Raw genomic sequence first — 26,333 nt, forward strand, 5'->3', positions numbered from 1 at the left:
CCTTAACATTTGATATTTACTTGATTCAAAATATTTGATTCAAATGTATTTCCTAATAAATTAAATATTATAGATGTTATTTAATACCCCCATTCTATTCTCCCTTCTTTTTCTCACTACAGATAATCCTAAATTTGTTGTTATTCATCCTTGTGAGTTTATTTTTGTAACTTCTACAACTATTAAATCCTGGATATAAATCACAGATATGGTTTCATTGACCTTCAGATTCATATTAAAACAAAACAAGACAAAAATAGGACATACCATTTAAAACTCTCTATGTACCTTCTCCTGAAAAATCAGGAAACCTGGCCAATCCAGGGCCATGTTTCTGGATCAGGCAGCCTGCTGGAACTAAGAAGTGGCTCTCTTCTCATCAGCACAGTGGCAATTAATGTATCCTGAGTGGCTTCTTGCCTGTTTCTTTCATTTATATTTATCAGGCCTTTATAGGTATTTGCATATGTGATTTCTGTTTTCTGAACTTTAACCCGTTTAAGATAGTTTCCTTCTTATCTTCTGCTTCATTTCTACCTCAACTTATTTTGTTGTGTATTTCTGCTTTGAAGTTTTGTTTAAAAGATGGAAGCAAAATGTGTCACATTGTCACCAGTGATTAGTTGACCTAACTTCACAAGCAGTGGGCCTATTTCCCCACAGTTTTCTTGAGCTGAATGCAGTGAGTAATGCTTCTTTTCTTTCCCCTAGCATTTCTATAATGGAACTGATGTTATTTAGAGTTAGAAGCCCACACTCCCTTTGTCGTCTCTTAGAAGCTCCCTTTTAAATTATTACACTAAATCTTCAGGGATTATAATCCCATATAATCTATACTTTGTTGATCTGGTATATATTTTATCCATATTTGTCATCAAAAGGAATTCTTAAGCCAGGAATGGGTAATGAATAAAGAGAAAGATCTATGATTTCATACTTCAAGTCCTGTGTGGAGAAAACTACGGCCAGTAACAAACAATTGTACATTTTAATTATTCATTTTACTTTGAGAATAGTTAATGAACATCTGTGAAGGTACATACTCTCAATTTATGATAATGACTATTATAAATGCTACACTGTTTGTTGAACATTAAGGATAGATAAATGGAAATGAGAAAAATATCCACATGTGGATTCTATTTATTTTAATATAATTTATTGTCAAGTTAGCTAACATACAGTGTATACAGTGTGCTCTTTTGGGAGTAGATTCCCGTGATTCAACACTTACATAAGACATCTCGTGCTCATCCCAACAAGTGCCCTCCTCATTGCCCATCACCCATTTTCCCCACCCCCACAACCCTCTGTGCTCTGTAATTCTTAAAAGTCTCTTATGGTTTGCCTCCCTCTCTGTTTGTAACTATTTTTTTTTCTTTCCCTTCCCCCATGGCATTCTGTTATGTTTCTCAAATTCACCTGTTGATTCTCTTAATAGACAATGCCTGCAATACTGGGGCATCAGATTATCTATCCCAGGCAAATGCATCTCTTTGGCAGCAAACCAAGAAATCATTCTGCTGATTTTATTCTCTTGTAGAACTGTATACAGTTTCTATTCAGCTTCAGAATCCAAGTGCAACAGTCGCAAATTCTCTAATCCTCATTATGGCCACCAAAAAGAGTGCACCACAGGGGTGCCTAGGTGGCTCAGTTGGTTGAGTGGCCAACTCTTCATCTCTGCTCAGGTCATGATCCCAGGTTGTGGGATTGAGCCCCGTGTTGGGCTCTGTGCTGAGTGTGGAGTCTGCTTGGGATTCTCCTTCACTCTCCCTCTGCCCCTCTCTCCTGCTTGCTTTCTCTAAAAACAAAAAAATAAAAATAAAAAACCGCATACCACATTGTGATTTTCACATTTCCAGGAAAGGTAAGTACATTCCCGATCCAGATCCTAGGTTCTCGTGTGCAAATTTTTAATTTTTGCTTTCATAATTTTATTTTTTATTTACTTATTTTTTGTTTTTTTTGTTTTTTTTTCACAATTTCAGTTTTAGATAACTTTTGCAGGATGGGATTATATAATTTTTCATTAGCTTATATTTGAAACACATAAAGAAAGTAGATAAATTACCATAAATAAATTAAAATACAAATATAAGAAAACATACCCAGGTGATTTTAGATTTTAGTTTCTTTGAAAAAAGGAGGCCTTAATTCCTCTAGGTGTCCTTGGTGACATTACATGTACATGTCTCTCTGCTTTTAATGAGGAGCTTCCAGTCATTCGCAGTGCGCTTGTCTGACAGCACAAATGCCTCTGGGGTAGCTTTGCTTTCTATCCTGAAATATTTTCCTAAAATTCCATGTTTGAGTGAAAAAAAAATTCCTTCTAGAAATGTAAACAAGGATGTGACTTCTGTCAAGAATTGAGGGCCCTATGACTTTCTATTACATGGCAAATTAATGTGTTCTAGAATACCAGTCACTCCATGAAAAACGTGGGTATTTAAAACATATAACACACATTTTAGTAAAGTTATGTCACTTTCATTATTGCACTAACTTTATGGCACTGCAGGGACATAAAAAGTCAAACTGAGTATTAAAACTAAGTGCACCCCAAAGGAAAGATACACACCAACTTTGTTTTAAAAGAAACAGTATTTATTAAGAAATTATATGCTGAATTCTCCTACAGTCTGTGAAGATGGTTTCTTCCATTTCCACAGCACAAGACAACAGCAAAGAGCATCTGGAAAACACTTGCAATGCTTGGGAATGGAGCGTTCCTAGTAATAGGAGATGCAATGAAGTGATATGTGCACTATTTAAACTTTTGGGAACCCAAAACAAGACAATCTTTCCTTGCCAATATAGTTTTCACCTGTATTGGCACTAACCTGTCCAAGGGATCTCCTACTCACACTGAAGTACTGGGTAACAATTGGATCATTTCAGTTGAGTAGAGAATGCTCAATTTAATCACACATCAAAGCAACAGTCCTTTCACTATTGAATCACTGAAATACTTGCATTCTTTATTATTAAAAATGGTGCTTATGGAGGGCAGAAATATAACCTTTTCAAGTATTTTATCATTATGATCTAAAGTACTTTAAACTATAAATTAAAAATAAATTATAAAAACTAGCTTACGATGTATCTTTTCTTACATGACATTGTTGGAAATAAGCTTTAAACATAGAATTGCAATATCACCTGACTTTATATATGATCAACAGTAAAACATGCTAATCATAAAAATAGCTTTTACAAATATACATTTGTATACAGTGTCTCCCTTACCGTTCATAAATGTCCTTCACATTTTAAGACTTTAAAAGACTTAAAAAAAAAACACAACATAATTAGCAAAGGGGAAAACACATTTACAATCTAAACCATAAAAACCTGACAATTATATAGCTTAGAGCATAGAAGAAGTGGAATTTCTAAAATTGAACAATACTGTCCATTTTATTTATTTGGGTTTTTTTTTTTTTAAATAAATTGAACCAAAGAAGCTGCAATCCAGGAAGAAACCTCCTTTCACATTTCTGGGGGTTGTCACAGTTTCTCTTTTCTGTTCTCGTGGCATCATTCATTACTTCAGATCACTTTATCTGTAGAAACTGGGAAAAGAAAAAAAAAGTATTTTAAAATGTTGAGATATATGCTTCGTTGTTGATAGCATACATATATATAAGTTAGGTTCTCAGGTGAAATCAGGAAATGATAAAAGATCTAGATGTTTAGGAAAAACACTTTTGAGAACTTTAGGTTCTTGGATCCTTTGTGGGAGGCAATGCTAAAATTATTTACATTTACAATATGTTATGAGTTTTAAAGATCCAGTCCATTTATTATTGCCCGAGATCAGCAATTATCTTCCAACCAGAGCCCTTGACCAGGTCAGAGGGCAGCCACTTGAAGTCTAGGCTAGGGGAAGAGATCTGAGTTGCTTTTGCATTTTTGCGGCTCCTCACCAGAGTGACCATGGGACACTTCCCCTGTGACAGGCTTTGAACAGTGTGGTCCCAAGCCTTATGCACCCGGGAAAAGAGAAAAAGCAATACAGATTTCTGATCTGAGATACACAATCTTGGTTATAAGAGAAGAAAGCTAGATGCAAGAAGGGCAGTGAAAGACCCATCGTACAGCCATGAGCCAGAAACACCACATAAGAGCCAAAATTTAATTGGTAGAAGAATTGAATTGAGAAATTGCATATGAATACAAAGATAAAATAATGCAAGATTTCAGTAGCGGGAAAAGGCATGCATTTGTCTTAGAATCCTATCAAGCTGAAGGTTTATATTTAGATAGAAAATATAATTATACTTATTATCCCATCAACCTCAAAGTTTTTGCAGTTAGATGGATAATCTGTATATATGTTTTAAGAGACAAAGACAGGCAAATCAAGGTTATCAATTTGGATGGGAGTTGCTTTTGAGAAAAACACTGTGTGTCAGTTGTCAGTCCTGGGGGAGCAAATACCACCCACCAGTAATCAATCTCAGCGAAGGACTCCAAACATTTTTGTCCATTGTATTTTGGTATCAGAGTTGGCGAGGAAAACAAAACACAGCATTGGGTGGAGCAATGTTTTCCAGTTCCAGTAGTGTGCTTTGGTCCCTCATGGCTAGCGAGTCCCCAAGGCAGCTGATTCAGGACAACTGGCCTATACATAACTCTTCCTGGCTGCAGTAAGAGGGCCCTGAACTCTGCCCCTTGGAGGCTGAAATACTGAAAGTTGTGTGTGACAATCATTAACATACACATTTAAGCAGAATGCAGAAACACTCCTTGAATTTGAACCAGGAAAGATATTTTCATACAAGTGATAAAACTGACAGGCTTTGTGGCTCTCTGTTTCTTGGTAAGGAAGTACTGAAAGCCCAAGGCATGTTCTTATGTGGTGGAATGGACATTGAAAGACCATAGGCACAGGCTGCCTTTCCCAACAGTTGCTGAATCCTACGAATACCCAGAGGTTAGGTAACTTGAACATTCATTAAAATTTTGAAGCCTATACAATACAGAGATTATGAAAAAGACTGAGAATGGCAGTTGGGGTGGTGACAATTGCTCTGGATGTCTGTTGCTCCAGATCTCACCTGGCCAAGGTCCCTTGTTTAAAAGTATCAGTGAACTAGTATGGTATTTTCTCTTCCTTCATGAATATGCATTTGTCACTCTCAAAAACATATACATCTGAGTAATTTCAGTTTACTGGGATGTTTTCTTCCCTAGTGAGTACATATCTTAATTCTTGTTAGATATAGAATTAAACACAAAGTACTTGCAAGAATAGAAATCATAGTACTAATGTTTTTGTGTTAAGAAAAAAATGTTTGAATATTTGAACTGCAAATACTTGTGTTATATAAGAGAATTTAGCCTGTTAGTGTGCCAGTCCTGTGGTTTCAGTTCTAAATATGCTATTAAAAATTAATTGAGATATAGGATTTCAATTTTATGATTTCAAATCTTATGACCAAATCTAAAGTTTGTACATGTTATTGGAAAGTCTAAGAAAATCTTAGGCCGTATCGATACATTGAATTCATCATATTTTAAGAATTATTTCATTCTCAGAAAGATATGTTAAACTACACAAATGAATTTTAAAAACTGTATAAAATATACTAAATTTACAAATGCCATTTACAGTGTCTGAATGCTATTTAATTAAGAAATCTGGAACAATCATTTTTCAGAGGACTTTCAGTACTTTGTAAACCTTGCTATACTTGATTGTAATAATAAAGGCCTAATAATTTTGATTTTAAAACTTTCATAAATCAAAAGACTAAGAATTAACAAAATATGTACCCTTAATAGTCTAGTCTCTCATCCAAAGCATTTGAAACTTACATCCTTTAAGGGCTAAGTACATTTTGATACTGTGATTCTCTCTTTTGCTCTTCTGCCCCATTTCCTCTTCCTTTCCTCCTCCTCCTCTTCTTCCTCACCCAGTCTATACTATATGCTTACTGATCACACATGCATGTGTTTTTAAAAATTAAATGTTACTCAAATGTGTTCTTCATGCAGTTCCTAGCAGTGTTCTCGTACATACAGTCAGTAAGTCTTTAAAGCACAACGTTTTGAACTTATGGTACAAAGCAGGTGTGCCATGAGTTGTGTGCTGTAAAGAAGTTTGGGGTGCCTCGGAGGCTCATTCAGTTAGGTGTCTGACTTCGGCTCAGGTCATGATCTCATGGTTTGTGAGTTTGATCCCCGCACTGGGGGCTCTGTGCTGACAGAGAGATTCTCTCTCTCTCTGCACCCTCACCCCTCTTGTGCACACATTCTCTTTGCCTCAAAAAATAAACTTAAAAAAAGGAAGTTTTATACATTTTCTATATGCACATACCAAAAATGATCCATTATCAATGTGAAAATGAATATGTGAATAAATAAAATTAAGTTTAACCTGTAGAATGATGCTGACATGTGAACATAAGGCATAGTGGTTTTGGGTTTTGACTGATAACACTTGTGTTCAGGAAGGAACTAAAGCTCTTTCATTTATATGATTGCAGTTGCCCTCTTTCTTGTGAGGCCTTCATAGATCACTCTTATTACACATGCAAGATGCTAAAATGCCACAGCAGCTGTGTATGTGTTGAGTTTCTTCAGGTTAAGTCATGGCAGATAACATTCATTTAGTATATTCTTACACCATCTTGCTTGTCTCAAAAGAGGTAATGAGTGGTTGTTTGGAAACTATCCATTGTAAGAAGAGAAAAACAGCCTGCAGATTTTTTGTGCATATTCCATTATCACTAGTATGATTTCTCCTTGCCCCTTCTTTTGCCTCTTGATTGTGAATGATTACATAAAAATAATTATCCTGGCAAGAAGAAAAGGAGGTTTGAAAATAATTTACTAAAGTCTTACTTCCTTGCCATAAAGCTTCAAAGCATTTGCCCGTCCCTAGTACAAAACAAAAGCTCCATTAACTTTGCATTGTGAAGTAAGTGTTATTAACCATATGGATACAAGTCATGAATACAATTCTCCTTATCGAAAAACAGTGGCAAAATATATTCACTAAGCCTTCCATAGAGCTTCCAGTCTGATAAAAGGATTGCTGTTTACTTCTAAAGGCAGGGGAGAAAGGGCACAACTATGACATTCTTGTTTCCTTGTTCTCAAGAATGACAGTCACTTGAGCTGATTGGCTTACTATAATGTGAAACTAATTGTGCTTTCCTTCTCTTGAATAGTAGGTAATTTATCTAGTGGCTATATGGGAGTCTGGATGCTTTTAAAACAAATTATCCTGATGATGAATGCTTTTCCAACTCTCAATCTCTCCCATTTCTGAAAAACAAAAACAAAAGAGCCACTCTGATGGGCCTGAATTGTACTGAACCAAGCAATGTACTTCTACCTGACCAAGTTAAAAAGGAGAGTATTAATCTACAGGGAAAGCACATTTAATTTTAAACCTCATGAATATATATAATATATATATGTTTATGCATTTATTGATGTAAAATTGTATATTTTGTATTGTAATATTTTGTATTGGTATATATTGTATTGTAATATAATAATACATTATATTAGTTGTACAACATAATACAACATAATAATTCAGTCTTTGTATATAAGGTGAGCACAATTAGTCTAGTTATCATCTGTCACCATAGAATTGACTCCCTTTGCTCTTTTTACCTCCAAACCACCTTTCCCCCACTAAAAACCACCAATATATTCTCTGTATCTCTGAGTTTTGTTTTGTTTCTTTTTTGTTTTTTAGATTCCAAATATAAGTGAGATCACATGCATGGTATTTGTCTTTCTGTCTTAATTCACTTAGCATAATACCCTCAAGGTCCACCCATGTTGTCTCAAATGGCAAGATTTCCTTCTTTTTTAATGGCTTAGTAGTATTGGATATATATACCGTACCTTCTTCATTCATTCATCCATCCATGACACTAGGTTGTTTCCATTCTTGGCTATTGTAAATAATGCTGCAATGAACATAGGGGTGTATATATCTTTTCAAATTGGTGTTTTCATTTTCTTCAGATAAATATCTAGAGGTGGTATAGCTAGATTGTATGGTAGGTCTATTTTAAATTTTTTCAGGAAACTCCATATTGTTTTCCACAATGGCTACACCAGTCTATATTCCCACCAACAGTGCATGAGGGTTCCCTTTCTCTACATCCTCTCCAGCATTTGTTCTGTTTGTTTTTGATAATAGCTTTTCTGAAAGGGGTGAGGTGGTATCTCATTGTGATTCTAATTTGCATTTCCCTGATAATTAGTGATGCTGAACATCTTTATAAAGGTATAGTAATAGGTAGAATAAATACACTTTACTAACAGTTCTACCAAAGAAAAATCACATTTTGGGGAGCCTGGGTGGTTCAGTTGGTTAAGAGTCCAACTTTGGCTCAGGTCATGATCTTGCAACTTGTGGATTCAAGCCCCGCATTGGGCTCTATGCTGACAGCTCAGAGCCAGAAGCCTGCTTCAGATTCTGTGTTTCCCTCTCTTTGACCCTCGCCCCACTTATGCTATCTCTCTCTCTCAAAAATAAATAAACATTAAAAAAATTTAAAAATCACATTTTTAAAGAAGCCTTGTGACTTTTTTAGTGTCAGAAATGCCTCTGTTATCTTTCTAATTGAGATTTATAACTAATAAATAATGAAAGAAATATAGACAATTCATATTTTTTAGTTAGCATCCATAAAAGCAAAAAAGGTGAAAGAAAACATGTGGAAAATATAGGCTGTGTAACATTTTATAGAAAAGCATAGTCTAACAAGGAGGAGTTACCTAAATTTGTTGTCACCACCCATCATGTTTACTGAGTAACTGTTCAGCCATTCACTTTTTATAGACAATGTGAATACATTTGGCTTTTACAATTCAATTCAAATTTCTAAATAACATAAACATTCCTGGAAGCTACTGTACATTGTAAGTTAAAACTTGTTTTTTATTAATAAGCTCTTGGGGCCAGCACTGTATTATACTTTGCTAAAAGAATCACATCACAAAGACCATAAATGGCATGGAAACTAAGATGGCTACTCACTCACTGGGATGGCTACATGTGAAGGCAACTCCTCCATTATGTAGTTTTTGGAGGCTTAGTCTCCATTCCCGAGCTGATGGCCATTTAAGATCTAGGGGCTGGGGGATGCCGGAAACACAGGCAAAATCGAAAGTGTGGTAGCCCATCAGAAACTTGGAAATAAAGTAATTGGGCTGTCTTCTGAGATTTTTAACTCTAAAATCAAGACTTAAATGATCAGGGTAGAGAATATACAGGGTCACTTAAGAGAGGCAGAATTTTCTAAGTCTTTGAGTCTAGACTAGAACGTAAGTGAAACTTACTAAATCTGCCAAAGAAAAGTGTTGATCTGAGTGAGACTTGTTTGACACTGCAAGTACAGAAAAGTAGGAGAGTAACTTCTTGGAGGGTAACTCAGTTGCACCCATTCGGGAGAAGGTGTTCTCCACAGAAGAAGGCATCCAAATCCTGGAAGTGAACCTAGACTATGGTGACAGATGTGGACACATCAGGCAATCTCAGAACATTCAATCAACTCTTTGCTCCAAATCCATGCTCCCCAGGCAAGACTTCTGATTATAATTTGTAACAGTATGCCCTTTGGAAGAGAATGCTCAGGCCAGAGGACACAAGACTGGCCTCCCTTTCAGTGATGGGAACCACCATAAATTCCTAAACAGATCTTCTGATATACCAGATTGGTTACTTCACATTTCTCTGAGGTATTGTTCTACTCCCAGCATGCTGACAAGTAAGTTCTGTGAGCCTGTGAAGCCACATACGGGTCCTTATGGATCTGTGCTGCTGCTATCTCTCCTAGTTTCCCAGTACTTGCCATACATATTTTAAGGTCTTTAATATAGGCAATATTTATAAACTACATGTCAAGGAATATAGAATTTCACTGAACTTGAGCAATAAGAAATCAGAAATTACCTGACCCTCTCCTGTTATAATAGGTGAAGATACTAAGGCCCAGACAGTTTGAAAGGCACACCCAGGCAGTTGATAGAAACACTTACTAGACCCAGAATCTTGACTGCTATCCAGAATTCTTTTCCTTATGTGTTTGGTTCTCAAACTTTAATAGGCCTCAGAAGTGGCATAGTAAATTCAGATTGCCAAATTTCTGATTCGCTAATGCTATGGTCTGAATGTTTGTGTTTCCTCAAAATACATATGTTGAAATCCTAACCCCCAATATGATGGTATTAGGAGGTAGAGTTTTTGGAAGGTGATTAGGTGATGAGGCCAGATCCCTCATAAATGGGATTAGTGTCCTTATGAAAGAAGTCCCAGTAGGCTCCCTTGCTTCTTCCACCATATGAAGACACAGCAAATGACTGCTTGCTTATAAACTAGGAAATGGGCTCCAAGCAGACACCTAACACTGCCATGATCTTGGACTTCCCAGCTGCCAGAACTCTGAGAAATACATGTTTGTTGTTTTTAAGTTGCCTAGTCTGTAGTATTTTGTTATAGCAGTCTAAATGCACTAAGTCAGCTAGGTCTGGAATGAGGCCCAGGACGTCACATTTCTGATAAGTTTCTGAGTGATGCTGATTCACTTCGCTGTTGAGCAGCAGTCTTCTGTGAGTGGGCTGTTTGCCCTCCTATGTGTCCAACTGAGAGTAAGATCTCTGTTCTTTCCCCAAGGCTACTTCTTAGAATTATTTATTTGGCTGGCAATCCCGAGAAGTGAGGTAACTCCTCTCTGGAATGAGCCATGTAGTTCTGTAATAAATCTTGTGTCTGGATAAAGAATAGACTTGCTTACTGCTTATTGGAAAGCTGGATTCTCTATACTCAAGATCTCTCTTTTGTAGGGCACTGTACTGCATGTAGGCTTTACCTGGCGGAGGCATCTTGGACTTGGGTCCTGAGCTTAGGAAACCAGGACAACTATCCTGATACTCCTATGTCTTTTGCTTTGAGTAGCAAAGTCTTTTGTCTTATCAGCATCCATGGAACTAGGGATGTTTAATTTACTAGCTTGAATAGTTATTTTGGTAAGAGTTCTCCTGCTTCAGTTCTCCTAAATACCATCAACCTTACTTAAGTTGGGTCAATTCTGTTAATTCTTTCTTCCTTTTTTAAAACTTTCTTAATGTTGATTTATTCATAAGAGAAAGAGAGAGAGAGAGAGAGCACAAGTGGGGGTGGGACAGAGAGAGAGGGGGACAGAAGATTCAAAGCGGGCTCTGTGCTGACAGCAGAGAGCCTCATGTGTAGCTCCAACTCACAAACCATGAGACCGTGACCTGAGCCAAAGTTGAATGCTTAACTGACTGAGCCACCCAGGTGCCCCTAAGTTGGATCAATTCTTGATCAACTAGAGGGACTCTTAGCAAGTCACGACTCCACTGGCAAACCATCTTCTGGACGTCCTCACTTCTTTTCTGTCTCCATGCCACCTCCTCTCTCCTTACTTACTTTTTTGCTTCTAATTCCTAACAGTTCATTTTTGAAATCCACACCCATGATTCTGCCCGATAACTCCCATGTTTTTATCCTGTTCTCCATTTGTCTCCCAGTGTTCAAGAAATAAGTATGGCTAAGATACAAAAAAGGTCTTACAAGTCTATAATGGATCACAAACATTCAAATAGGTACACTTTGTTATTCCATAACCAAATAGAAAGATGAAAAGACTGGGGAAATCAGTTATTTGGTATAATATAATAGACTTAAGTTACTGCATGAGTAATGCTTTTTGATTTCCTTTTCTAAAACTGAAGGAAAATATAATACAATATTATAAAACCAGAATAAAATAAAAAATAATGTTAAAATAATTTAATTCTATGTACCAAATCCAAATACACTGTATTCCTACAAATATTATAAAGTGACTGCCAAGTTTTGCATCATTCATATTTTCATTTACTTTATGCGACTGACTTATAGAGAGAATATAAACAGTTTGATAGTGAAGTGACAAGAGTGTGGTAATTAATGTAAAAGTATAATTAGAAATGCCATCTTCTTTATGGATGCTTGGTGTTGGTTCATGGCTTACCATATGTGATTTAAAAAAACCCACTCTTTTCAGAGTTAAATGACATCGTTTCCTATAACTAAATATGGCTCTCTCTAACAAGGACATTAGAGTAGTAACAGTTTTTAACATCTACACGCAAAGAACATTTGTGTTTCTAGAGTGCATTTCATTTAGTTAGTATCACAAATAAAATGCTAATAATGCAAATAGCATGCGGTCTCTTGGATTCATTATAGGAATAATTTGTTTAGTGAAGCAAGATGCAACAATGTCAGGAGCCATATATTGTCTCATCCATTCTCGCTCCAAAGCATCAGAGAAGCAGAGTAGCAGAGTTGTTAATTAAGCAGGTGACCTAGGATTGTAGAGTGATCTTGTCTAACCTCCCAACCAGAGCAGCACTGCCTTCCATGGTAATCACTGCTGATAGGTACGTAGCTTTGGCTTGTTTACCTTAGGGGATATAGAACTCGTTATCTCACAAGACATTTTGCTCCTTTTGTAGAAAATCGTGGCCAGAAAAGAATTTTCTATCTTGAGTCTAAATCTGCCAAATGGCTAGGTTATATATTGTGCCCAAATCTAAGGAGTGTGGTGACAAGTCAGGCAGGTAGATGGAATTTGAGCATTACAGAAGTACTAGGCAGCTCCCATCTGTGGGGGTATGGATTCAGGTCAGATATCCTAAGATGGCAGGAGAGAGGAAGGCAGAGGTCTACTACAGGGGGGAAATGGATTGGTATTAGAACTTAAAAGCTGGTATCTGAAGAATGAGACTTTCTGGTTCTGATTTATTTATTCATTTGTTTTTGGGGACCCTGTTTGTTCCCAGAATAAAGGAAGATCCGGTTATTAGAAAAAAGCTTAGAGCAACTGTAATAAGCTTACAGCAAGAGAAACAGCAAGAAGGTTTTAGAATCTGAGGCATTTGAATTACTTAGCTGAGGCTTCCTACATTCATTCCACGTAGAGACTGGTTTGAGTTATTCTTAGAATCTGGGACTGGGCTAAATCTGTGGGCATGGGCCACAAATCATCATAATAACTCTTATTTGTATAGTGTATAGAAGTTTATAAAACACTTTTGATTTTCTTTATAAACCAGTGAGGTAGATTTTGGGGCAAGAATCATCCTTATGTTATTCATTAATTCTTGAATCAGAGAGTGAGTGTCTTGCCTGAATCAAACCCGGACTGTTTATTTAAGGTCAGTGTTTTCCTTAATATTCTATTCTGCCCAGTTGTGGGAAGGAGGAGAGTAGGGAAGCAGACTGGGTATATCATCAATTTTAGTACGGGTGATCTCAACTGGGATATGAAAGTACACTGGTGCCCTATGAGGAGTGGGAAAAAAGAGATGGAATTATTGGGAATGTACCAGGATTTGCACATAACTTACAACCTGCCTTTCCCTGATTTGTAGCAGATTTGCCTGGATTTTTTTTTTAATTTCCATCTTGAACTAATTTAAAAGCCATTTTAATTAAAATTTTGCTTTAGTCATCATCTGTCTAAAGGAGAACATTTATGTTATAAAATACATTTGATTAAGAAAAAAGAACATTTAACTTTGCAGTAAAATTATCTAATGTGAGTTACATAATTTTATTTAAAACATCTATGTAAAAAATTTAGTTAATACTGAAAAAAAGTTAATTATATTGCTAAATTTTATGATTTACCAGAACATGGATATTCTGTTATACATACATTAACACAGTAACATTTCTTTTTTTTCCCCCAAACTCTTCCCTGATACTTTCTGAACATAATTATGATTGTGTTTTGAGTATTCTGGGCTCACTGACAATCACATTTGACTAGCTGAATTGATAAATTATAGTAATTTTATTTGGCACATAACTTGTGTTTGGTCATGCATCAATTTCTGACTTCTCATGCTAATTATATAGTGTCTAACAACCGTTAGTGACTCCCAATGCTGGAAATGGCAATGATAATTTTAGGATAATACTCCAAATTGTGTAAGTTAATTCCAGTGCTAGCTGCCAAGTGCTGATTAATGCTAAGATTATTATGAACTTTGAAATTTCATATATTTTACTCCTTTCTATAGTTCTTTGAGTAATTTGTTTTGCATCACAAGAAGAAATATTTTAGAAATCATTTTATGTCAAACAGAAAAATGGGATTTAAAATTGATTGATTTAGAGGTATAAATTAAAAAGCCCTTGGAAATTGTATAGTTAATTCCTGATCATTCAGAATAGCTGGGGGAAAGGCTGTCATGGCTATTTAACAATTTTCATTTAATTAAATTTACTGTATACACCAAACTATTAGAATATAAAAAAAAATAGTTTCAACTTTATTTTTTTTTTTAATTTTTTTTTTCAACGTTTATTTATTTTTGGGACAGAGAGAGACAGAGCATGAACGGGGGAGGGGCAGAGAGAGAGGGAGACACAGAATCGGAAACAGGCTCCAGGCTCCGAGCCATCAGCCCAGAGCCCGACGCGGGGCTCGAACTCACAGGACCGCGAGATCGTGACCTGGCTGAAGTCAGACGCTTAACCGACTGCGCCACCCAGGCGCCCCAATAGTTTCAACTTTAAAATTGAGTAAAATTAATCTGAGAGATCAAGTGACATAGTAAAGTGATGACATACTTAAGCTATTATTCTATTTTTTATCACCATATTTGAGAAATATAATTTAAAAAAATCTGAAGGCTTAAAGCTTTGGGATAGTTCCTAGTAATAGTATTACTAGAGTATTATCAAAATACTCTTAGCACTCAAATTAAGCTGGACAGAATAGAATCCTAGATGATTCAGAAGAGATTTCAGAATTTTGTAGTACCTAAAACTGTCATGATCATGAAAAATCCCAGAATTGTAATATAGATAGAAGGAATTAGAAATTGGGCTTTATCTGTTTTATGTGTGACTGATTATGTCATATCCTCTGTAGGTGACTTTTTAAAACTAGGTTTTGGATATCACCTTACTTATCTGTGTTTTCATTTTTTTTTATTGTAAGAGAGTATAGAATTGAGAAACAGTGTCAGCTATGTGATTCTGTATGGATCAAGATAAACAACAGCTTGGATCATTTAATTCAATAAATTGATGAAGTAATTCAATATAAGTTGAGTTCTCTCCTAGAAGATTTCTATGAACAAATCATCCCCAAATCAAACTTTTTATTTGAAGAGGTTTTTTTCTTTGTAATTAAATTTCTCTAGCAAGTCACACTCAGTGGACCTGAAAGGATGCTGTGACATCATCTGTTCATGAGACTTAGCTGTAAAAATGCACGGAAGACTCATGATGACTACACTCTGTTGTGTGCTAAAGAGGAAGGGCCCTGGGTCTATGGGGCTCTCTGTCATGTTATCTACACCTGGCGTTATTTTGCTGCGTAAACACCGTGTGGTATTACTTGGCACCTACATATAATGTATGCTACATCTGCACTGCATATCTGAAGCTATAAATTATTTCTATAGCATTTTACAGTCATCTTAATGAAGAGAAGTCTGAGGCACAAGGGAATAAAGTCACTTGCCCAGCGTCTTAATGAAGTGGTAAAAAAAATAAATCCAGCCCAGAATTATATTATTCTGCTCTTACTTGAGGGTCACATTAAGTAAATACTTGATGTGACATAAACATCACAGAATGGACGCCCCATGTCTGCAGGTAGGGCAACATGTTCTCCCAACAAATCTGCCTGTAAACACTTGGGGTGTTGGTGGGAGGTATTAGGGAAACAGTTGCTCAGGTGAAGTTTTAGGCAGAATGCTTCCACTGACTTTATTTGTTTGGGCCTTAGGAGCTGCATTTAGACTAATGGGATTTTGGTGGATAAGTGCTGGGAAGCTGATAGGGCAGGCACCTATGAAACTATTCTAAAAATCTCTGTTTTGCTGCAATAAATATGGGTAAGTGGAAAAGCACAGAGAATTCATTTTTGGGTCATAAAGAATTGCTTTATTTGTATTTACTTGTATATGTGTGCATAGCCATAATACATTTTAAATAAACTTTATTAATTTTTAAGGGTTGATAGACAATGATATTTTGTGATTAGATTGCTATATCTTTTTGTTGTCTCTCATTTACTGAACCCATTTAGGCTATGAAATGAAATAACCAATTTCATCACTTTATATGCCATAAGAAAATACCATACCTCACATAGAAAAAAATCAATTAAATCGCTGCACTTTTCCAACTTAATTTACTTCCAGATATAGTTACTCAATTTATGTTTACAGAGATGGCTTAAATAAAAATGTCCTTGCTTAGCATCAGTACATACAGAGATCAAATGTGGCCACAAATATCAGAAAAGAAAATGTATTTTGTATTTTAAATTTTGAGACCCCTTAAAGTTATGGGTAAAATTTAAGAAAAATTGGACCTGTTTTTGCAGTTATTACTTCTCATATGACTATTCTGAAATTTCAAGCTATTTAAATTCATATTATTATTATTTTTCTTATAGTAAAGGTTAAGAACAATTTTTAAAAACAGACAACATTCAATACTTTTCACAAGAACAAAGATTGTTTTGGGGCGCTTGGGTGGCTCAGTCTGTTAAGCATCCGACCTCAGGTCATGATCTCGCGGTTTGTGAGTTCGAGCCCCATGTCAGCTCTGTGCTGACAGCTCAGAGCCTGGAGCCCGCTTCAGATCTGTGACTCTCTCTCCCTCTGCCACTCCCCTGCTCATGCTGTTTCTCACAAAATAAATAAACATTAAAAAAGTTTTAGAAAATTTAAAAAAATTAAAAAGAAAAGAACCAAGATTGTTTCTCTTTAGCACACGGATACATTTCCGAGGAATGAGGTGCAGTCTAGGTGCTGAAAAGGCGAAGGTATGTATGTGATTTAAAAAAAGAGCATTTTCAAATTATTAGATGAGTCACTAATTTTTGTGGGAAGGGAAGGTAACAGTTTTTTTGTCTTGAGCTATGAAAGCTATCTTACTTATATATAATAACACATGGCACCTATCACTGTATTTAACTATGAAATGTCTGTATGACTAATTGTGTTTTAGGGTACCTCCACTGATGTTAGATAATTTCTTTTGAGCTGTTAACTTCTTCCAGCCTCTGGGTTTTACGGGCTCACCAACAAAGTGAAAAAGGTAATTCTTCCTTGCTGATTTAGATGCATATTTATTTATCTTATATTCTCTTTATTTCTCTGATTGCTGAGGCTAGGACTTCCAGTACTATGTTAAATAACAATGGTGAGAGTGGACATCCTTGTCTTGTTCCTGATCATAGAGGAAAAGCTCTCAGTTTTTCCCCGTTGAGGATGATATTAGCTGTGGGTGTTTATATACCAATAATGAAACAGTAGAAAGAGAAATCAAGGAATCAATCCCATTAACAATTGCACCAAAAACTAGAAGATACCTAGGAAAAAACCTAATCAAATAGGTAAAGATCTATACTTAGAAAACTATAGAACGCTTTTGAAAGAAATTTAAAATGATACAAAGAAATGTAGAATCATTCCATGCCCATGGAGAGGTAAACAAACATTGTTAAAATATCTATACTACCTGAAGCAATCTACACATTTAATGCAATCCTTATCAAACTCGCCATTAAAATTTTTCATAGAGCTAGAACAAAGAATCCTAAAATTTATATGAAAGCACACACACACACACACACACACACACACACACAAAACCACTGAATAGCCAAAACAATCTTGAAGGAGAAAAGCAAGAGTCATCACAATTCTGGACTTTAAGCTACATTGCAAAGCTGTAGTCACGAAGACAGTATGGTACTGGCATAAAAAGGGATACATAGATCAATGAAACAGAATAGAAAATCTGGAAATGAATCCATAACTATATGGACTAATCTTCGACAAAGCAGGAAAGAGTATCCAATGGGGAAAGGACAGTATTTTCAACAAATGTTGTCAGGAAACCCAGGCAGCAACATTTAGAAGAATGAAACTGGGCCACTTTCTTATGTCATACATAAAAGTGAACTCAAAATGGATAAAAGACCTAAATGTGAGACAGGAAACCATCAAAATCCTAGAGGAGAACACAGGCAGTAACCTCCTAAACATTGGCCATAGCAACTTCTTACTAGATATGTCTCCTGAGGCAAGAGAAACAAAAGCAAAAATAAACTATCAAGGGGGAGCACCTGGGTGGCTCAGTCAGTTAAGTGTCTGACTCTTGATTTTGGCTCAGATCATGAGCTCACAGGTTCATGGGTTCAAGCCCTGCAATGGCTAACAGTGCAGAGCCTGCTTGGAATTCTGTCTCTCCCTATCTCTTTCCCTTTGTTGCTTGCTCTCTATCTCTCTCAAAAAAAAAAAAATAAATAAACTTAAAAAAAATTTTCATCTCCCTCTCCTACTACCCTCCCCTGCTTGCAAGTGCACGTGCTCTCTAAATAAATAAATAAATAAATAAATAAATAAATAACTATTGAGACTTCATCATGATAAAAGGCTTCTGCACAGCAAAGGAAACAATGAACAAAACTACAAGGCAAACTTCAGAATGGGAGAAGATATTTGCAAATGACATATTGGATAAAGGGTTAGTATCTAAAATCTGTAAAGAACTTATCAAACTCAGCACCCAAAGAAAGAAATAATCCAGTTAAGAAATGGGCAGAGGACATGAATAGACACTTTTCCAAAGAAGACATTCAGATGGCTAACAGGCACATGAAAAGATGCTCAACTTCATTCATTATCAGGGAAATACAAATAAAAACTACCAAGAGATACCACCTTACACCTGTCAGAATGGCTAAAATTAGCAACACAGAAAACAATAAGTGTTGGCAAGGATGCAGAGAAAAGGGAACCCTCTTACACTGCTGATGGGAATGCAAACTGGTGCAGTCACTCTGGAAAACAGAGCTCCTCAAAAAGTTAAATATAAAAGCACCCTATGACTCAGCAATTGCACTACTAGGTATTTACACAAAGTATTTACAAAAATACTAACTCAAAAGGCACATGCACCCTGATGTTTATAGCAGCATTATCAACAATAGCCAAACTATGGAAAGAACCATAGTACCCATCAACTGATGAATGGATAAAGAAGATGTGGTATATATGTACCACATCATAACAAAAAGGATGAACATATATATACACACACACATATACATACACATATATATACATATATATACACGCACCACATATTCTTTATATATATACATATATATACACACACATCTTCATATATAGAATATATATATGTATACATATACATAAATAGTGAAATGTTTCTCAACCATCAAAAAGAATGAAATCTTGGGGCGCCTGGGTGCTCAGTCGGTTGAGCGTCCGACTTCAGTTCAGGTCATGATCTCACAGTTTGTGAGTTCGAGCCCTGCGTCAGGCTCTGTGCTGACAGCTCAGAGCCTGGAGCCTGCTTCTGATTCTGTGTCTCCCTCTCTCTGCCCCTCCCCTGCTCATGCTCCGTCTCTGTCTCTCTCTCTCTGTCAAAAGTAAACATTTTTTAAAAAAGAATGAAATCTTACCATTTGCAATGATGTAGATGGAGCTACAGTGTGTTATGCTAAGTGAAATAAGTCAGTCAGAGAAAGACAAAGAAATACCATATGATTTCAATCCTGTGTTCAAAACAGATGAACATAGGAGAAGAGAAAAAAGAGAAAGAGGGAAGCAAACTATAAGAGACTCTTAACTGTAGAGAACCAACTGAGGGATGATGGAAGGATTGAGCAGCAGATGGGCTAAATGGGCGAAGGGCATTAAGGAGGGACTTGTTGGGATGAGCCCTGGGTGTTATATGTAAGTGATAAACCACTGAATTCTACACCTGAAACCAACTTTACCATACATGTTAACTAAATAAAATTTGAATAAAAACTTGACTTTAAAAATTAAATAAGTAAGTAAATAAATAAATAACAGCATGCGTTAGATAGCAGCAAGGTAAGGGCCAGCAGTGGGTAGTAACCCAGAGGGCCACCTCCTCCTGAGAGTCTCAGGGCTCTGGGGATATACCACATAAAAATGTTCTTTCATTTTTATCACTTCTGAGACATTAAACTCTGTAAAGTTCAAGGTACTTTTCTACTGTAATTTAACAAATCAATTTGCATGCAGGGTTTCTGCCAACTTCAGGTAGAAAATTGTGCAAGGCACATGACTGCAGGAGGGTGACGGCCAATCAGCATATCATCAGAGTTATCATCTCATCAAGCGTGAAGTGCAGGTCAGCACGACTAAGCTCCGTGCTCCCAGAGTGGTGCACAAACTGCTAAAGGCACCCAAGATAGTTAGGTGGGAAGGCGCGTTAAAAACTGACTCACATAGTGAGAAAATTACCCTTCTCAATGTTCTTTCTTCTGGTTTTCTGACTGCATAATGATAAAGTGTCTGCTGGTGTAGTTTTTACATTTCTCTCTTTTTTTTAAACAAGATGTACACAAGGGGCAGTATTTGCGCTTGGGGGGCTCAGTTGGTTATGTGTCTGACTCTTGATTTTGGCTCAGGTCATGATATGGTGGTTTGTCAGTTCGAGGCCCACATCGGGCTCTGCACCAACAGTGCAGAGCCTGCTTGGCATTCTCTCTCTCCTCTCTCTCTGCCCTTCCCCTGCTTGTGCTCTCTCTCTCTCTCTCTCAAAATAAAAAATCAACTTGAAAAAAGTTAAAAAGAAATTACTGAGCTGAATTTAAAAATAAATGTTTTGTCTTTTCATCATATTTACCTTAAATATACTTCCTATTTATGAAAAAGGATACTTGGTTTTTCATTTACTGGAATGAACTGAAGTTTAGTTTTAAAGATACATTTACTTTAAGTAAAAAAAAAAAGGGAGTCAATTTGATTTAAAAATTAAGTTAAAAATACTACGAGTGGTGTATAAATATGGAAAAAATCATAAAGGTTCAAACAAATTAAAAGTAATAAAATTTGTAAGCACTAATATGTGAAAATATCTAAGGGTGGTGGAATCTTACAGACCCTGGGTGAATCTTGATTCTGCCTTTCATTAACAGCATGACCTCGGAGAAATTACTTAGCCTTTCTAAAATCAGTTACTTGTAAAATATCTATCCCTAAATTCATGTTATACAACACAGGAAATTATGTATATGAAAAAACTCAGTGTTGTTCCTGGAAGGTAAAAAGTATTTTTCCCTTTACTCCTTTTTTTTTCAATTTGGAATGAAATAAAAATCTTCTCTTTCCTTCTGTGTGTATATGTGTATATGTGTATATGTGTGGGTGTGTGTATACCTTATATCCTATTTTCTCAGCTTTTCTGCTTTTTTAAAGATAGGCTATTTTCCCACATTTTTGAGACAACTAAGGCCCAAAGTGATTTCCCAACTTGTTTAATTCACACAGACTTATATGTTACTTCCAGTAGACCAGTAGACCACAGACTAGCAAAGTTTGCTTTTAGAAACTGTTACTGAACATTATTAAAATGTATTCCTAAAAATGTGGCAAGATAGGAAATATTAAATATGCATAAGGTATCCAGAATACTTATCAGGTTCCAGTTGATAAGAATTCTTATCAGGTTTCCAAAGGGCTGTACTTGCATTTCATCTCAGGCTACCCGGGAGCTGGTGATTTTTCCATGTTCAGAGCCGTTCTAAAGACAGTGAAGGGTTTATAAGGGAAGAGCCTTAACCATGGCTGATAGTGTGGTCTGGTTTGCACCTGTGAGAATTTTAATGTGTGGGGAATCAGCCAGACATAGTCCCTGACTGCTTTGGTCATAAAGGTACACAGTGCAGATGGGTGAGCTGGAAGATGTCTTTTTGCAACTCGAATACTGCCTGGAATAAAACTTCCGTGCATTCCATGAAATGCATTTTTTAAGCAATTAACTTCTGGAATGTGGGGAAAGAATTGTAAAAGGTCAGCATCATTTAAACGATTAATCTCTTTTCCATTGTGATCCTGTCTGTTGAGCTATGAATAAAACTGAAAAAAAAAGTGCCACTTTTTCCTTTCTTTCAGTTTCTGATTTAATGAAGAGCTTTCATACATTTTCCCATTTCTCCTTTCGCAGATTATTAGATTCAGTGTAGCTTGAGTAGGTATAACATTAGTTCCATCAGAAATACTGCTGTTAATGACTTTCTTAGCTTGCTCGAGTACAAGTTTCTTGCACTGATATTTATCAAAGAAGGTAGTCTTTTATCTATTCATTGATTTTTATTCTGAAGAGTTTTTAAAGTTCATTATGCTCAGTAACTTTAAAACTAGCTAGGAAAAAAAAAGATCTGTAAAGTCCTATGCATATAACACACTTGGTGATGGGTCAGCTGTATTTGGAGCACTAACAAAAATCGGAAACTTGAAAAAAAATTGGTAGTCATTTGGCAGATAAAATGCTCAGTCCACTAAGTTCAACAGCCTCTGGAAAAGGCAATGAGAGATCAGTATCTGTAATTAACTGACCCTTCCCTAAAACATCTATTAATCTATCCAGTAAATATAATGTTGGAAAATTGTCTTCTGTAATTTGAATTCTCTTTAAGACTTTGGATGAATGGACAATCTAAGATATAGCTTCTGATATTTTCATATTGAGTATTACTTGTGCTTAACATTTTATATTTAGAATAAAGAAACATAGCTAAGGGTTCCAATGTTTTCATAGATTCAGTATTATAGAAAATAGGAAGTATTACTAACATGCAGATCTGGGAAGAATAAAATGCTAATAATTTTTTTTTTAATTTAGTATTACTGGGGCGCCTGGGTGGCGCAGTCGGTTAAGCGTCCGGCTTCAGCCAGGTCACGATCTTGCGGTCCGTGAGTTCGAGCCCCGCGTCAGGCTCTGGGCTGATGGCTCGGAGCCTGGAGCCTGTTTCCGATTCTGTGTCTCCCTCTCTCTCTGACCCTCCCCTGTTCATGCTCTGTCTCTCTCTGTCCCAAAAATAAATAAACGTTGGAAAAAAAATTTTTTTTAAAATTTAGTATTACTATAATGTTAGTGCCAGAAAATTCAAGGAATATATCACTGTTATGTCAGGAATCCTACATCTATTATTTAATAAGATGAATGGATAACTTCTATGTGCATTTTTTGAATATAGAGATAAGTAGGCAAAGTTTAAGACACTAATTTTCACCTGGCTAAACAAATGTGGTGAACACACTCACCTGAGCTGTTTGTGCTTCAGTGTCTGGAGTCTGTACTGACACAATTGTCCATAAAACAGTAAAGAGTGAAAAGGCCCCAGAGAATTTAACAGAATGTGCATCTAATATGCCATGGTGCACAAAGGCAACATTAGAAACCAGGGAGGTAATATAGACAAAGTGTGGCTTAAATTTTATGACCCTTATATTACCATGGTTACAGTGCCATTTTTTATAAATGCCATTTTAACCAACGCAATTTGTAGAATCTTTATGTCTCCCCCTAAACTGGAAGTAATTCTAGCTAAAATTATTCTTTGAAAGTCAAATGAAGCAAATCTACGTCTACTAGGCAATCAGTGAATTATTTCTTTCTCGTGAGTGGCTTAGAGAAAAATGGAAACATTTTCAAACATAGGTAATCAGCTTTACTAAGCATATGCAGAAGTACAAGTGTTCATATATTACGGAATTATTTTCTTATAGAAATAAAATTCTTTTGCTTTCTTATTCATTACATTAATTGCTTAAATTATTTTTATTTCTTAAAAACACTGTGCAAATATTAGCATTTTACAATTTCACATATCAGGTGCCTGGGTGGCTCACTTGATTAAGGGTCCCTATTCTTGATTTCTGCTCAGGTCATGTGGTCTCACGTTTGTGAGATCGAGCCCTGGGTTGGGCTCTGTGCTAGACATGGAGGCTGCCTGAGATTTTCTCTCTCCTCCCTCTGCCCCTCCTCACTTTCATGCACCCTCTCTCCTTCTCAAAAAAAAAAAAAAAAAAAAAATAAAATAAAATAAAATAAAACTTCACATATTATTTCAGCACTAATTTCCTTAAAGCTAGAGATTTAGAAAGCACTGGTAAACTAGTGGTAGTTAACAAAATTTACTTTTTACTTATATTCCTATTACTTATATACCCTTCATAGGCCCTATATTTAAAATATCATGTCTATTTTCTTCAGTGAATTCCAAATAGACCTTTTAACTGGCAAATTCAAATTTGAACAATGAAGGGGTGCTTAACAATGAACAACTGAGTAACAATTAATTTAATATTACAGTCACTGTATTAGCTTTACGGAATATATGCAGATTGAAGAATATGTTTTAGAATATAAATCCTTAACTAGAATGTAAGTTTCCATCTGAGAATGAGGCGCCCTCCACCCCCAAAAGAGGCATTTTCTCTCTTATTCACTGACTTGTAACTAGCACTTAGAATGGTGCCTGAGCATAATAATCACACAATTATAATAATTATAATAATCATTGATAAGTATTTGCTGGTTGCCTGAATAAAAATGGCATGAATGGAAAAACACATATGTTGCTAAACTGTTTCTGTTGCTTAAAACTCTTAACATCACTAGGACCCTCTTTGTAGTAGATTTTGCTCTTTGGAATTCTAGAATAATTTACAGGAAGAGAAATATTTGTTTACCTCTCAGAATCTTAGAAGAGTTTATTGATTTAATGTTGCTTGGCTAGACAACATCAGAATTGTGGTGTGGATTTTAGCCATCTGGCACAAAAATAGGCTTTCTGAACAAATCATATATGTGGGCTATTTTAAGAACCCTATGTTATTGATATGAATATGTAACATCTTACTCATCCTTAATGGAATTACCTCTTAGGCAGCCAGAATATGACATGTCTACTCCATGGAACTCCCTATATGTGTTTGACTACTTGGATGGGAATCCCTATCCATAAATGATCTAGTCTCTGTGTTCAGATCAATTGTGAGGAGACCAAGATCCCATTGGTGAAGATTAGGAGATGGGAGTAGAGTGAGATCTAAAGACTAAACACAAAAATTTAGAATTTGTCAAGTGTGATTATGTATGGCTAAGAAGTGGTAGACCAATCTTCTCTCTAAATGAGGTAATTACGTACCTTCTTTTATTCCTTGCCTAGTTCATTCTTCTTACTATACCTATAGAAATGAAAATAATTTCTTCAAAATTGAAATCAGTGTAACTTTTCTCAGAGATTTCAAATGGTTGTGTCAGGCTACAAATTCCTATATTACAGTTCAACAGAGATTATCTCAAAAGAGTGCCTTGATGTATGACACAGATTGTTAATAAAATATGCTGGGGGTGGTGGTGCCTGGGTGGTTCAGTTGGTTAAGTGTCTGACTCTTGATTTCGGCTCAGGTCATGATCTCACAGTTGTGAGATCAAGCCCTGAGTCGGACTCCACAATGTGGAGCCTGTTTGAGATTCTCTCTCTCTCTCTCTCTCTCTCTCTCCCCCTCTGCCCTTCTCCCCCGCTCATGTGCGCTTTCTCTCAAAATAAATAAACTGTAAAAAAATAATAAAATATGCTGAAATTTTAAAACAACAAAAGTTGTAAGGGATGTGTATAAACACTGTAATTTAATCATTTAAATGTTTTCCTTTCAAAGTTATTAAAATTTCCTAAAACTGGCACTTCATTAAATTTTGTTACTTGAGGGAAGAGATTAAGTTTGCCATACACATATACTTATAGCAGGGATTTTTATAAACATGATCTTATTTAATCCTTTCAATAACTTGCAAAAACTTCCTTTAACAGATGTTGAAGTAAGCCTCAGGGAGTCAATGATTTGCCTAAGGTCTTGTAGTTATTTAAAAGACTTGCCCATCTGAATCTAAAACCCAAATAACCTTCTGAATTGCTAAACTTACATCTGGCACTTTGTAAGGGTAAATGGAAATGCTTTTCTCCATTTAAAAAGGCAAAAAGACCAACTTATCCTTGGCTTTTTTCTTAGAATGTCTCTTTGGAGGTCCAGTGAATCTAGATCTTTCCCTCTAACCTTTGACATAAAGATAAATCCCATTAGGGGTTTATCTCATTCTCTAATGTTTACAGTGTAGTGATAGCTCCAAGATCATGGGCCAAATAACCTCTAGGTATGTGATAATGTTGAATTTTACCTGAGCCGGAATCCTGAGAAACAGTGAAGGTTAAGAACAACACTCTTTGCTGTTGCCCCAGTCCACCCTTTGTGTGGAAAATGGTTTACTGCAAGGAACCATCCTTCCCCATTTGACTTAGGTAAGACTTATTGATGCCTACTTGTTTACCTATGACACAGTTACACATAGACCCTCCAAATTCCCATTCTTGGTCTCATAAAAGATTAGCTGAACTGTTTTATCCCTGTTTGATCAATGAGAATAAAATGCTTGTTAATCAAACTTTGGTTAAGCTCCT

At 36.0% G+C, this 26,333-nt stretch overlaps 1 protein-coding gene across 7 annotated transcripts in view; it reads right to left on the reverse strand.

The window, feature by feature from the left end:
• Positions 1–2,585: 2,585 nt before the first annotated feature.
• RALYL (RALY RNA binding protein like) overlaps positions 2,586–26,333 on the reverse strand; it is a 712,252-nt gene continuing 688,504 nt past the window's right edge. For all 7 annotated transcript variants that reach the window (XM_086695612.1, XM_086695606.1, XM_086695607.1 and 4 more), the window contains one exon: positions 2,586–3,575. In XM_086695612.1, coding sequence (XP_086551738.1) covers positions 3,558–3,575 — 18 coding nt within the window. In that variant the 3' untranslated portion in view covers positions 2,586–3,557. The remainder of the gene's footprint in view (positions 3,576–26,333) is intronic.

This window comes from Puma concolor, chromosome F2, assembly GCF_028749965.1.
Source record: "Puma concolor isolate L17-30 chromosome F2, mPumCon1.1.hap2, whole genome shotgun sequence".
Taxonomy (NCBI): domain Eukaryota; kingdom Metazoa; phylum Chordata; class Mammalia; order Carnivora; family Felidae; genus Puma; species Puma concolor.